The following is a 13814-nucleotide window of genomic DNA, read 5'->3' on the forward strand; positions in this document are numbered from 1 at the left end:
AAGCAGCAACAGAAGCAGAAGCAGCAGAAGCAAAACACATTAAAACCGCAACACACCGTTCCGAGCGACGCACATTTCACGAATGAATTCAAATGCGAAACGAAATGAGCACAGGCTGAAACAAACACACACAAACACACACACACATAGACAGACTTTGGCCTCCCTCTGATTCTGATTCGACTGTCAGTTTCAGTTTGCATTTTGTTGTTGCTATTGCTGAGAGAGCACGCGAGAGAGTCGCGCGGTCTGAGTCTGGTCTTTAGATTTGTTTATCGGTGAGAATATCCACAGCACGCAGTGCAAACATTTTTGTTTATAGCTGAGCAAAAGACAAGGCCGGCAACAAAACAACAGCAAATTGCGATGAGCACAGAGCGACACATATGTATCCAAATGGTCGCAGAGAGAGAGAAAGACTGCAAGAGAGAGCGCGAGTACAATGTTTGTGGTTTAGGGTTGTTTTTTGGAGCACATTGGGTTACCATGGGGAGCACATAAAGTTGCGCATAATGTATGTCATAAAAAAATGAATTTGAAATGAATGATTTCAAATGATTTATCACATAACAATGCTTAAGAATATTATTAAATTATATCAAGAAGATTTGATAACTTACATTTAAACTTCATAAAATAAATAAATAAATAAAAGTAAAAGAAAGTTCAAAAAGTCTTTTCTTTGTAGTTAGTGTAAATCTCTGATTCTAGACTTTCTACCCTAGAATTTAATTCTAAGCTGTAGACAATGTTGTAAACAAACAAAAGTAAACACATAAACAATCACATATTTTTCAGTGGAAAAGCTATTACTCAACTTTGAACAACTTTTTCATTCTCATTTTAGAGCACTTTATTTATGAGCAAATATTTATATTTCTCATATGGATGTTTTGGATTTTAATTCGACCTTTTCTACTCAAACAGTTTAATGAAACTTTAGGTAAACAAAATAAAGAAGAGAATATAAAAAATTTGTTGGTATGAACTTTATAAACAATTATAATAAATTGAAATTAATGTGTAGAAGAAAAAAACACAAATGAATAATAATAAATAATGTTTTTTCTTTTAACTTATTAATAGCAAATTAATCCATTGAAAAGCATTTGCAAAATAATTGTATATTTAAATGAGTGAAATAGAGTAAGGGAAAATTATTCACAAATACAAAACAATAATTATACAATTGTTCCATGAAATTGGTTTGTAAAGTAGTTCCAGTTGGTAATTTTCTATTCAAATAGTACAACATATGAATAATTATATAATTGTACTATTAAATTGGTTTCGTAAAGTGCTTTCTAATTAAGTTGGTAATATATTATTTCGAGTACTACACAAATTTTAAAACATAAATACTATCGTTACACCTTTAATTCTGTATAAAAATATAAATTCTTTTATTTGCACTATTCTTTTGTTTGGACAACCTGTTAAAATATGCTTATAAGAATTTCCATTATTACAGTATTACAAAATTTAAAATTTTGTTCGATTGAGGTACAAATTTGATGTCTAAATGCAACTGCAAAAGATGTGTCTTTTGATCTTCGTTTCCTTTTGTTAGTTTGTTAGTACTGTATCAAGGAATGTACATTAGAGTCTAGCTTCTTGCGGCCTTCCAGTCCAACTAACTCTATGACAACCAAGCTTTCCAGAACAACGCCTCCAACTTTACGCACTAGAGCTGTGGCAGCCAACAGAGATCCTCCAGTGGCGAGGAGATCATCCACAATAACAACCTTCTGTCCAGGCTTAATAGCAGCACGCTGCAACTCAAACACGTCCTACAAGAAATGTTATTTAGTTCAAGATATTTACATTCAATTAGGAAACACTTACGGAACCGTACTCCAGTTGATATTCGACGGAGATGACCTCACCGGCTAGTTTGCCCTTCTTGCGAATGGGCGCACATCCCACTCCTAGTTCAGTGGCCAGCAGCAGATTGAAGAGAAAGCCACGCGAATCGAGGCCCACAATAAGCTCCACATCGGGGTATTTATCACGAATGTGGCGCACCAGCAAATCACGTAGATAAACACAAGCCTTGCCATCCGTGAGTGCCCCAAATATATCACTGATGGGGAGACAGATAAGAACAGGAACACATGTAATTCAATCGATAAGCAAAAACAATATTAAGACCATATATCATTAATCAAATAGTACATGTGTTCATCAGCATAGCAATTAGCTGCCGTTGGATTTGCTTACCGAAAGACAATTCCTTTTTTGGGGAAATCAGCATATTCGCCAATTTTCGATTTCACATAATCCAATTTATCTGCGCTGCTTACTTCGGCCATATTTACTATCAATGTTTTTTGTTAATGTTTAAATTTAAAAATAATTTAGAGATTTTGTGCAGCAACTACGTGAGCTGTGATGTATTTTTGGGAACTAAAACTATCAAGTGGAGCAAGAACAGCTGATAACCCCAGCTGATAACCCACAGCTGTTTATCAGGTGGTTGCTGTCAGTGCGATTAATTTGAGTTGTGTTATCGATAACTTGCCGTTGGCGGGAAATTCAAATTGTTCGTGTGCATTCTGCCTTGTTTATATTTGTTTTTAATAGAGTTTTATTAAATGTAATTGAGTGTTATTTTAATAACTTTTAAATATATTAATATATGTTAAGCATAACATTAAATAAATACAAAAATAGTAAGCATAAGGGCTATTTGTTATTGACTTATTCTTTAAGCTAAGTCTGAATTTTTGTTTTATTTTTGAATAGATATTTTATCAAGAAGAAATGTAATATAATTTAGTTTCTTATACATAGTGAAAATGTGATAAATATATTTCTTTGCTATCATCTCTTGTTTTTAATATTTACTTAGGAATTTGAGCAGCGATGAAAGGAAATGCCAAGCTACTTATTGTTATCCTGCAGGTAAGCGAAACAAACGGAAATCCCTAAGCAAACACAAAAGACATTCGCAGAGAGAGAGAGAGAGAGGGAGTTAATATGTGAAATTTCTTTGATTATTCAAAGAAAAAAACCTCCAAGTGCATTCTGTGCATTTACGTGCATTTATCACAAGGCAACAGCAACATAATTGAAAAGAAATTTCAACAATTTGCGTTGCACTTATCATCGGCTCAGCCAACTGTCACGATTCTGCTCTCTCCAAATATCTTTTTCTCCATTTTGCCACTCTCCACTTCACCTTCCACTCTCTTAGCGTCTATCTCTTTCTGCCCCGCACATGACAGGTATGTGAAGGTGTTTCGTGAGAGCCATGAGAGAGCGAGAGCGAGCGAGGTTCAAAGATGGTTGTCTCCCAATGCCAAGCGGATCTTAAGACACGAGAGCCGCAGTTCGGTTTTCAGCGCCAAACGCGACGGTTAACAGCGGATCACGTTCGCGTTTTACTTTTGTGCGGATTCAGTTGAATTTTTGTTAATGGTATTCGCGGTTTTTAACTACTTATGCACAACGCACAACACAAAACAGTAACAACAAAATTGAATAATATTAAACACAAGAAATAAAGAAATATTCAACCGGTTCTCAACGATCAACGTCAAAATAGAATTGTAAGCCACACAAAAAGTTGCTTAAGTTAACTGCAAAAAATACAAAAGAAAAAACACAAAGTAAATGTCAGTTAATGTATTGGACAATACGTGGACTCGTAAAGGCGACGACAATCGACTTCGACTCCGACTCTGACTTCGCCCAGTTTTGCGGGTTTTGACATTAAACAAACAGCGAAACGAAAAAATAAAAAAAAAATAACAACAGCAACAAAGTTCATGCAACAAACGAAACGTGGAAAGCAACAACAAAACAACTGCAACAATATTGCAAGCAACATTCACAACCACAAAAACATGCTTACGGACTTACGCACACACATACACACATGCATGCACACACACAGTTAGTCACATACACAGCTACAACTAGAATGCCATTTAGTGACCATGTTCCCTCTGAAGACGTGCGTTTCAAAAACTGCAACAACAACTGCAGCCAGAACAACAACAACAAAAACTACTGCAAGCACACAAGCAACAACAACAACAGTAACGTGAAAAACCAGAAAAGAGGCACAGTTTTTGTTGTAGTTGTTGTTGTTGTTGTTTGTAACGAACGTCTGCGACTGCGCAGAGCCGCTTCTCACCCGAGGCGCCCTAAATGAATGCGACGAGCAAATGGCCGAAATGGGGCGTCTGAAATTGCATAAGTGAAAAGCAAATGCAAATGCAAACAGTGCTAAATAGAGACAGACAACTGAGTGAAAGGCAGAACGAAGTGTTAGAAAGGCAAAGCAAATTAATAAACTTGAAACATAGCAAGATAAAACAAAGCTTAATTAAGTTTAATAATTCAATATTAATCAATATATTCAACCTCTCAATTAATATTCACATTTTAAACGCAGTTTTGCTGAGCTGGCGCCCTACACCCTTTTAAAGCGCATTCCGCTCCTGGCAAAAGGTACAAAAAATTTGCAGAAGAATCTTGGTGTGTGTTTACTATTAGGTATATACGTGTGTGTGTTTGTGTGGGGCCCACATTGCTGTTGTTGTTGTTGGTGATGTTTTCGTCTTTGCTATTTGCCAGCTAGCTTCGGCTTCGACTTCGACTTGTGCTTTTGGAATGTGCGCGCGAGTGTTTGCCAACAACAACATTAAGAGTCGTGATCTAATAAAAAGCAGAGTCACAGTCACAGACACAGTGGCAGTCGCAGTGGCAGTCACAGTGTCAGTCAAAGTGGCAGTCACAGTGGTAGTCACAATGGCAGTCACAGTCACAGTCAGTGGCAGTCTCTATTTTTTTATATAGTGACTTAAACTAGACTTCCCACATATCTTTCTATAAAGAAGCCCAGACCTAAATGCTGTCCATATGCTGATTGTTGAATAACTGACCGCAATATTTGCGGGTTGCGGGTTCCGTTGTCGTTGTCGTTGCTAAAAAAGAAATCGTCTGCCAACAAAATAAAAAATATGCAAAAACTCTGATCGAATGGCCAGAAATTTAAACCGAAACCAAAAGGGAACAATAACGAATTCTATATGTCTTTCATATTTGCCCTGGCCAAAAGGTGGGATCAGTTTAAAGACATTTCCGCATAATTCTGAAACAAGCTTGTTTTTTGCTTTTGCTGTCAGAGGGCAGTCTGTTGGAACAAGTTTGTTGGTGGCACAACAAAAAACAAAAAAACAAAAACAAGAGCCATGTAGTAACTACGAGTATGTTGAATGTGTTAATCAAGCCGCCTTACAAGTTACTTCTTGTTGTTGTTTAAGGTTCCGCTTTGTTGGTCACTCCAAAAAAAAAAGAGTTTAATAAAAAAAAGAGCATGCAATGAAAAACAAACTATAACAAGCCAAAACAACTAAAGATCGGAACAATGCGGAACTGGGCACAAAACACACATATTAAGCAGCTATAAAGCGGCAACTATACCGTGCTTAAACAATATTAGCTGAGAAAAGCTGAAAAATCTTTAATGTGAAAATGAATAGCTGGCCATCAAAAAACCTGGCAGTTGAAAGCCGACAGCAGACAGCAGACAGTGTATCCCTCTCTCTCTCGCTCTCTGTCTCTTTCTCTCTGCGTCTGCTGCAGCATGTTATGCCTAATGTGAAATTTATGTTTAAAGTAGAAAGTCCATTGGGCCAACAGACACAAAATGCTGACCAAAGTTAGTTAGTTGGTGGCTTGAAAAGAAAGAAAGCCGCCAGCAAAAAACAACAGCAGCAAAAATTGCAGTTGCAGTTGTTTTTTTACAGTTCTTTGGCAAAATGTCTGTCAAATGTTGCAATCCATTTTGGCCACGTTTAAGGTAACAATCATTACCCAACTGACCTTATTTTATGCCATATGCAACTAACTGACTTATGTACAAATATAACATACATGTATAACATACATATATAACACACATATATAACATACATATATGTATGTAGTAGTAAAGTTTCTACATTTCGCTGCTCAAAAATGGCATTTTCAGCATTTTTTGCCAGCAAACTCGCTTACGATTGCAACTTCAGCGAGACAGCATTGGAATTGGAATTGTGAGGCCGTCGCCGATGTTATTATTGATGCTAAATCAATGCTGATTTCTGTTTTGTGTCTGAGAGAAACTTTGTATAACAACACTTTACCACATCAACACAACACATCAGCAACGTCAACAACGGATGTAGATACAACATCGCATCTCTTCCATCTCTCCATCTCAGCAGCTCACCCATCTGTTCATCTCGAGATCACAGCAATAGCAACAGCAACAGCAACAGCAATCGCTGTACTCACTTCAATACCAGTTACAGTACTCACCTCGCTGGTCACTTTCTTTTCTTTCTCTCGCCCGATGATCGATGCGAGTGCTCGAAGAATGCAGTCAAGTACAAATAAATACAAATAACACTCGCCTTCGCCTCTCTGAGCCACCGAGCGTAAAAGTGTTAAATATATGTGTGAAATCGAGGTGATATAAAGTTTTAAAATCGGTATACGATTTCAGTTAGCTTTGCTTGCAGCTTCCATTCGATGATTGACCTCGAATTGAATACAATTCTGATTCAAATATTTATTAAATAATACTTCATAATTCTGTCAGTCAGATAAAAATAATTGTTACTATACTATTTCATTATTCACTCAGTAAATATAAAGATTATAATCCTTGTAACATAGTAGTAACATAGTAGTAAACATTATTGTTGATATACTACTTCAGATAGTTTCGTTGAGGAATATCAAATGTTAGTTCCAATATTCGTCTTATGATATTGCTATCTTTTAAAATTTAGTCTTTGGATTAGACCTTCATAATTCAGTCAGTAAATATAAAGAATATTATGATAAACATTATTGTTAATATACTACTTCAGCTAGTTTTGCTGAATTTGATAAAATTTTAGTTAGACTGTTCCTCTTATGATATTTCTATCTTTTAATCTTTAGTCTTTGGATTAGAGTCATTAAATATAAAGATTATAATCTTTATAACATATTAGAGGTAAACATTATAGTTAATACACTTTTTTAGTTGGTTGTGCTGAGTTTAATAACATTTTAGTTAGATGACGATGTTGCTGATCTTTACTCTTTGGATTAGGCCTTCAAAATTCAGTCTGTCATATCTAAGAATTGTATTTATTTAATAGGATAAAAATAATATAAAAAATATATAAATTTCATATTCTCCAAATGAAACTTAAATATTATATTATTTATGCTGGTTCTTTTTGGTGCTTTGTCCTAGAGTTGGATACAATTTTAGCAAGAATAGTTACAATGATGTCTTTAAGCACTTGATTTAAGGTTGTGCTTGAATAGATCCAAATCAAAGAGTTTCCTACATATATTATTACAATCATATAGAGTACTATATTTCTAGAATATAGAATACTATTTCTTAGCTCCGTTTATATATTAATTCAATAGGATTTCATAAAGTTTTTAAATGCATTTCGAATATTTAATACAAATTGGTGACTTTTACTCTGAATTTTAGGTTGTGCTTTAAGACCAAGAATTTCACATATTGTTTGTATATATGTATGTAAATATTTAGTTCTTAATTTAGAGTTGTGTTTTAAGCCATTCACGAAAAAGAATTTCACGTATATGCATATATGTATAGTACAGTATTCAAATATATAACTATATATTTCATAGTTCCGTTTATACTTTAATAATCGCTTACCATTTCATGAAGTTTTTCTTGCTGCTTTGACCTCAAGCTTTAATAAAATTTCAATTTGAATATTTGGCTTATTTAAGGTTGGAGTTATGGCCTCATAAATCAGTAAACCAAGACAATGAATTTTATTGATTACACATTCATAAACAAACACCTATACATTATATATGTGTACTGTATGTATTTTAGTAATCATATGCACCACTAACCAAAAAAAATTCTCAGTTTAGTTTTTTATACCACATTTCGTAGTTCCGCTTAAAACCTCCATTTTGTACCCCGACGGAAGGAATTCTTTCGTTCAGTGTACGCGGCCCGTGATTAGTCGAGACAGAAACCAGTTAATTGGCTGCTTTAAATTGCAATATGCAATTACAACACACAGAACATATTTCCCTCTGCTCATATTCACGTTCGGTTTTCATTTAAATTATATGGCAATCATTCGCAGTTTGCAGGAAATTATTATTTGTCTGCAGCTTGTCTACGTCGAGAGTCGAGACTCTCAAGAGTCTCTCTCACAATGTATCGCAATTGATGGACAGCAGACTTAGCAGACCCGTTTTTCGTGCTCTACGTGACTCAGTCAGATATTTGTACTCGAAGTTTTTCCATTGTTATTGATCGAAGGAGCCTTTTGTTGCTCACGTGCCTTAACTTTCAATGTGGGGTATGTGAATATTAATGTGTTGTGTCTATGTTTGTTCGTTCATCGGTCTCTTACTCATTAGCAATCAGATGATAATTGCCTTGGACTTGGCTTGGCTTTTAAGCGTTTTCTTTGGATTTAATTGAGTGTCATTTGCTTTAGTTAAATCAACCCACTTTTGACTCGATTATAATTGTCGGACTTCTCACAGTTAAGCCGAAAATGCAGCCAGTTACGCTTTTACCTTTGTTTTGCTTCCGCCCAAAAAGCATAAAAATCTCGAATTAATGAATTACTCAATTACGCATACGCAATGTTGGCTGTGGGAGCAACCAAAGACAAAACAATGCCCCCAAAAATACAAGAAGATACACTTGCATTTCCAAGTCAACCTTTTGTTTTCACGTTTCACGTTGTCAGTTTTCATTTCGAGTCGTTTTTTTGTTTTTGGTTTTTCGGCTGCCCATCTGCAAATACAATGAATTCGAAATTGAACTGAAATTTACCACACTTTCAAAATATGAAAAACATGTTTATTGATAGGTAAAGCTAAAGCTAAGCCTCACTTGCTCAGTTGGTTTTGCCAGTTTTTGGTTTTTGGTTTTTATTTTTGCCATGAATCACAGTTAAAATTAGACAGTCTCAAGATTTGTCGACTGTCTGTTTGGAATCTCTCTCTCTCTCTCTGTCTCCCTCTCTCTTTCTTTGGTTTGTGAAATTATATTTTGTTGTTTTTGCATAACGTCTTTTGCTCTCTGTTCATAGACTCATATTTTATTGTTGTCTCGTTTATCATTATCATTTCAGTTCGAAGAAAAGCATAGCTTAGAATTAGCGGTGAAAATTAAGCAATATGCGAGAAAGGTTGTTAACAATTATCCATTCCATTTACATAAGTTAGTCAATGCTGTAAGCATTTAACATTTAACTAAAAGCTAATGCTAAACACATGCGAGTTTTCAATAAAAGTGAAGGGGAAAACGAATTCAAATATTTAATTATATGAAAATTAGGTTTGAAAACAAACAGCAAAACAAAAAAAAGGAAAAGTCGAAAACTCATTTGCAAAAAGACATTCTCTAAGTGGAGTTTATTTATTGAAAGCTAATGCAAAGCGAATTGATTTTATATCTGATTTCAATTTTAATACCTTATGACATTTTCATTTCATTTATAATTACATATTTTATGATATTTGCTTTTAATTTAGAATAGTCTTTATGATTCCTTAATACATATTTGGAAGCCATCAGATACGAATTGTAAAAATAATTTGAACAAGTAAGAAAGCTACAGTCGAGTGGACTCGACTGTGAGATACCCGCTACCCATTTTGAATAAAAGAAATATATTTTGCGGTATTTTCTCAAAATATACCAAATATACTGCAAAAATACTAAAAATATACCGAATGGTATATTTGGTATATCGACATAGTACCGTATTCAAAATATACCATAGACGGCACAATATACAAGATTGTCAGCCAAAGCAACTAAGACCCCTAGTAAGTAGGCGTTTTTGCCCATACAAAAGTATTTCTTTAATAACTTCGACAATTTTTATCTGATCGCAACCAAATTTTCAGAAATCATAAATACTATAGTTATTGTATATACCAAAATTCGGAACTCTAGCTTTAAAATTACGCTTGTTATTCGATTTTTTTGATTTGCGGGGGCGGAAGTGGGCGTGGCAAACATTTGAAACAAACTTGATCTGCGTGCAAACATAAAAAATGCTGTCGAAAAAAAATTATAGCTCTATCTCTTATAGTCTCTGAGATCTAGGTGTTCATACGGACAGACGGACAGACACACAGACGGACAGACGGACATGGCTAGATCGTCTCGGCTGTTGACGCTGATCAAGAATATATACACTTTATAGGGTCGGAGATGCCTCCTTCTACCTGTTACATACATTTCCTGCCGGCACAAAGTTATAATACCCTTCTACCCTATGGGTAGCGGGTATAAAAATAGTTTTGTATGGGGAAAAAAACATACTTACTAAGGTTTTTAGTTTCTTAGGCTGACAATCTGGTATATTTTGCACTTTATGGTATATTTTGTACAATATCAATATACCAAAAATATCATTTGGTACATTTTTAGCATTTTTGTGCAATATATTAATTTGGTATATTTTACTATTTTGCTTTTATTAAAAATTGGTAGAGGGTATCTCACAGTCGAGCACACTGCTGTACACACACGACTACAGCTTCCATATTTGTTTGACATTTTCTTTTAACATAAAAAAAAAACATATTAATTGACGTTTCTTTTTAATTTAGATTTACCTATTTAATGACATTTTCTTTTAAATTTAAATTATAAATTTATTACAACTTCATTTAATATCCAATTACAATTTTATGACGAATTTCATTTAAGTTTATATGTTATATATATATTTTTTTTTAATAATTTTTTCATATTTTAAGATATTTTCTTGAATCAGTCTTTTTAAATATTTTACGAAAGTTTCTTTTCAATTTCTTAGAAAATATATAACTCGAATCATGCCAAAATTTATAGTTACAATTATAATTTGTTAAATGATTACCTAAAATAACAAACGAGGTCAGCAAACTGAAGACTGACGACTGGACAATTATTAATACGATTACAAACTGAAGTGATTGTCAAAATTAATTGAATTTTTAAATATATTTATTATTTTGAAATTTTAAAACTTTACATCGTTTTTTGAATTTCTGATTACATATTTTCTGAAGTTTTTTAATGTATTATTAGTTTGTTATAAAATTTCCTTTGATTTTTAATCTTATATTTTATAATACTTTCTTTTCATTTAAAATTACATATTTTATGATATATTTTTTTAATTTCTTGTTAGCTATTTTATGGCTTTTCCTTTCATTTCTAGCCTCATATTTTATAATACTTTCTTTTCATTTTAAATTACATATTTTATGGCATTAACTTTAATTTCTAATTACATATTATATAATGTTTTCATTTAGTTTCTTTTATAATAATACTATTCAAATTTGAACAGTGCAAAATTTGTAACATTGGCTAAAATAACAAACGAGGTCAGCAAACTGCAAACTGAGGACTGAAGACTGTCAAATATTAATACGATTACAAACTGAAAAAAATGACTGACAAAAATGAAATACTCTTAAGATATTTGCTATTATAACAGTCGTCATCATTATTAACTTTTTACTTAAATTAATGCTTGACGTTTACGTTTTTTTCTTCTTCATCCAAATAGCAGACAATAAAGAAGACAAAAGGCACATAAAATCAATCGTAATGGGCACTAAAATCGAGTACGTCGATACGACACATTTATACGCTTCGAAATACATTCGAAACTCAAAAGCAATTGGAGTTCTTTGGGCGATCTTCACAATATGCTACGCGATCATTGGAATTGTGGCATTTGTGACACCAGGTTAGTCTCAGCTTAAAACTGTTTCGCATTCAGTCTTATATATATTTTTGGTGTGTTCCTCTTTTCAGAGTGGATTGGCGATCCGGATAGCGACAGCGCAGGTCGCTTGGGTCTTTGGCAGCAATGTCAACGCGATGAGATCTTTGACAATTGTCGACGACGATGGGAGAACATTTTGGCAGTGCCAACATTTTCATTCCAGGTGAGTTCTTATAACTTTAATCTCTATAAATAATAACTTTAATCTCTATAAATCATATATGTTCTACTTTCTTTTAGTTGGCCACTTTCTTTATGATTGGAGCCGTTGGTTTGGCCTTGCTCACCATATTCTTTTTGGTCTGTTTGCTGTTTATGAAGTCAACGCGCGTCTTTCACATTTGCGGCTGGATGCAGATCATATCAGGTATAACATATAGTCAAAGATAATGGAATGTATGCTATAATAAGACTATACTTAAGCTGTGTATTCTATAGTCTTTGGTATAACTCTTAACGGAAGTCTCTACGTATACGTGATATTCACTTTGACTTGACTTTGAGCACGTTTTGTAGTTAATCACAATCGCCATGGCTAAATGCCATTTCGAATTCTTGTACTTCGATCAGCATTTGTCACGTAACTGCTTTTAATCTAACCTTTGTTGTTTCCCTTTCTCCTCTTTAGCTCTTTGCATGATTGTGGCATGTGCCGCATTTCCTTTTGGCTGGAACTCTGATGACTTCCGCAAGATTTGCGGACCTGAAGCGAATCGATTTGAGTTGGGGCTTTGTGGCATTCGCTGGGCATATCCATTGGCCATTATTGGCTGCATTGATGGCGTTGTTTTAGCCACGTTGGCCTTCATTTTGGCCACGCGTCACGTGCGACTTCAGCCTGATCCCATTTATCAGAACTCGCTCTACAAAGGTGAGTCTCCAGCCATATGGCAAGCTATATTTGGCAAGCTAAGCTAATTAATTTTTAATTGCAGGTGAAATCAATAATGCGTATCTAACGGATGCCATCAGCTTGGCTGGTTCACGCAAGTCGAATCCTCACATAACTGGCTTGAATCTGCAGCCCATTTTGCTGGTGGCGCCACCTAACGAGGACAGCATCTCGCAGTTTTCGCGCTACCACTGAGATTACCTTGCCTCTAGCGCATTTTCAACGAACTAACGCAACTCGATCGACTTGGGTTGCTGTCCGCGCTAAAGTTGAAAAGTTCCCGCGCACTGACTGCGTTGAGTTGGGCTTTTTTTTGAACGAACTGGCTTAGCGTAGACACAAACCAGCAAGCGCTTGGGATTTTCGTTAAATGTTGAATTTGCTTTTGGCTGTTACAATTTTTAAAAACGTGTGAAGCTGATTGTATTTGTATGTTTGTGTGCGTGTTAAAGTTAGACTGAATGATGAATGATATACATAATTAAACTAATTTAAAAATATGTGTGTATACTAGCTTGTGCCTAAATTGAAATGTTAAGTGTGTAAGAAATGATCGCTGCCTGTAATATATCTATGCCCATAAATATAATGATGTACAAAATATATACTTTTTACTATATATACCGAACATAAAATGAATGTTTTTCGACCGCAGGCACAATTTGTTCAACAGCCTCAATTATGCCATCATCATTACGCTATAAAACATGAACAAGGTCAGCAGAACTTTTTCGGCGCACTTGGACAAATAACGAAAATCAAATTATGCTCAACATTTTGGGCCACTAACTTCCATCGCCATCTCCATTTCCATCTCCATCTCCAGATGGAGCAGACGGCACACATAAAAACCAATAACGGGCAACTTAGCGCCCAATTTGTTTGTGCGCTACCCTCAATAACCATTTGCCACATACTTTTCCAATAAAGTATTTACAGCAAACTTTGTGCTGCCAATTGAAATATTCCGACGCGCTCAAAGATGAAATCAAATAGAAGAAAAGCAAAAATACTAAAAATGAGGCACTTCCACGTAGCATTCGCTTTCTGTCTCTCTTTGTCTCTTTCTCTTTCTCTTTGTGTGTGTTTTTGGCTGGGCACGTTTTAATATTCTTGTA

General features: G+C 34.6%; 2 protein-coding genes across 3 annotated transcripts; one reads left to right on the plus strand and one right to left on the minus strand.

Annotated features, from left to right (window-relative positions):
* Positions 1–1374: 1374 nt before the first annotated feature.
* LOC133844181 (adenine phosphoribosyltransferase) lies at positions 1375–2418 on the minus strand. The gene is made up of 3 exons (XM_062278059.1): positions 2221–2418; positions 1846–2083; positions 1375–1790 (listed from the first exon to the last, which is right to left on the minus strand). The coding sequence occupies exons 1-3, from the start codon at positions 2310–2312 to the stop codon at positions 1575–1577; spliced, it is 546 nt and encodes a 181-aa protein (XP_062134043.1). The 5' UTR covers positions 2313–2418; the 3' UTR covers positions 1375–1574.
* Positions 2419–3323: 905 nt separating this feature from the next.
* Positions 3324–13011, plus strand: LOC133843753 (LHFPL tetraspan subfamily member 3 protein). 2 transcript variants are annotated; one of them, XM_062277427.1, is made up of 6 exons: positions 3324–3551; positions 11583–11765; positions 11834–11967; positions 12045–12171; positions 12433–12675; positions 12740–13011. In XM_062277427.1, exons 2-6 carry the CDS (start codon positions 11624–11626, stop codon positions 12889–12891), a joined length of 798 nt encoding a protein of 265 aa, XP_062133411.1. In that variant the 5' UTR covers positions 3324–3551; positions 11583–11623; the 3' UTR covers positions 12892–13011. The 2 variants fall into 2 exon arrangements, with proteins under 2 accessions (XP_062133411.1, XP_062133412.1); XM_062277428.1 differs by having other exon boundaries at positions 11586–11765.
* The last annotated feature ends 803 nt before the right edge of the window (positions 13012–13814 follow it).

Source organism: Drosophila sulfurigaster, chromosome 3 (assembly GCF_023558435.1).
Source record: "Drosophila sulfurigaster albostrigata strain 15112-1811.04 chromosome 3, ASM2355843v2, whole genome shotgun sequence".
NCBI classification, from domain to species: domain Eukaryota; kingdom Metazoa; phylum Arthropoda; class Insecta; order Diptera; family Drosophilidae; genus Drosophila; species Drosophila sulfurigaster.

Bases quoted from the DNA above. Each gene is read 5' to 3' on its own strand.
- LOC133844181 (XM_062278059.1), bottom strand. From the start codon at position 2,312: ATGGCCGAAGTAAGCAGCGCAGATAAATTGGATTATGTGAAATCGAAA. The intron at 2,084-2,220 runs GTAAGCAAATCC...TCTCCCCATCAG, and splicing joins AAAAAAGGAATTGTCTTTCG to TGATATATTTGGGGCACTCA. The intron at 1,791-1,845 runs GTAAGTGTTTCC...CATTTCTTGTAG, and splicing joins ATCAACTGGAGTACGGTTCC to GACGTGTTTGAGTTGCAGCG.
- LOC133843753 (XM_062277427.1), top strand. From the start codon at position 11,624: ATGGGCACTAAAATCGAGTACGTCGATACGACACATTTATACGCTTCG. The intron at 11,766-11,833 runs GTTAGTCTCAGC...TCCTCTTTTCAG, and splicing joins TGTGGCATTTGTGACACCAG to AGTGGATTGGCGATCCGGAT. The intron at 12,172-12,432 runs GTATAACATATA...TCTCCTCTTTAG, and splicing joins CTGGATGCAGATCATATCAG to CTCTTTGCATGATTGTGGCA.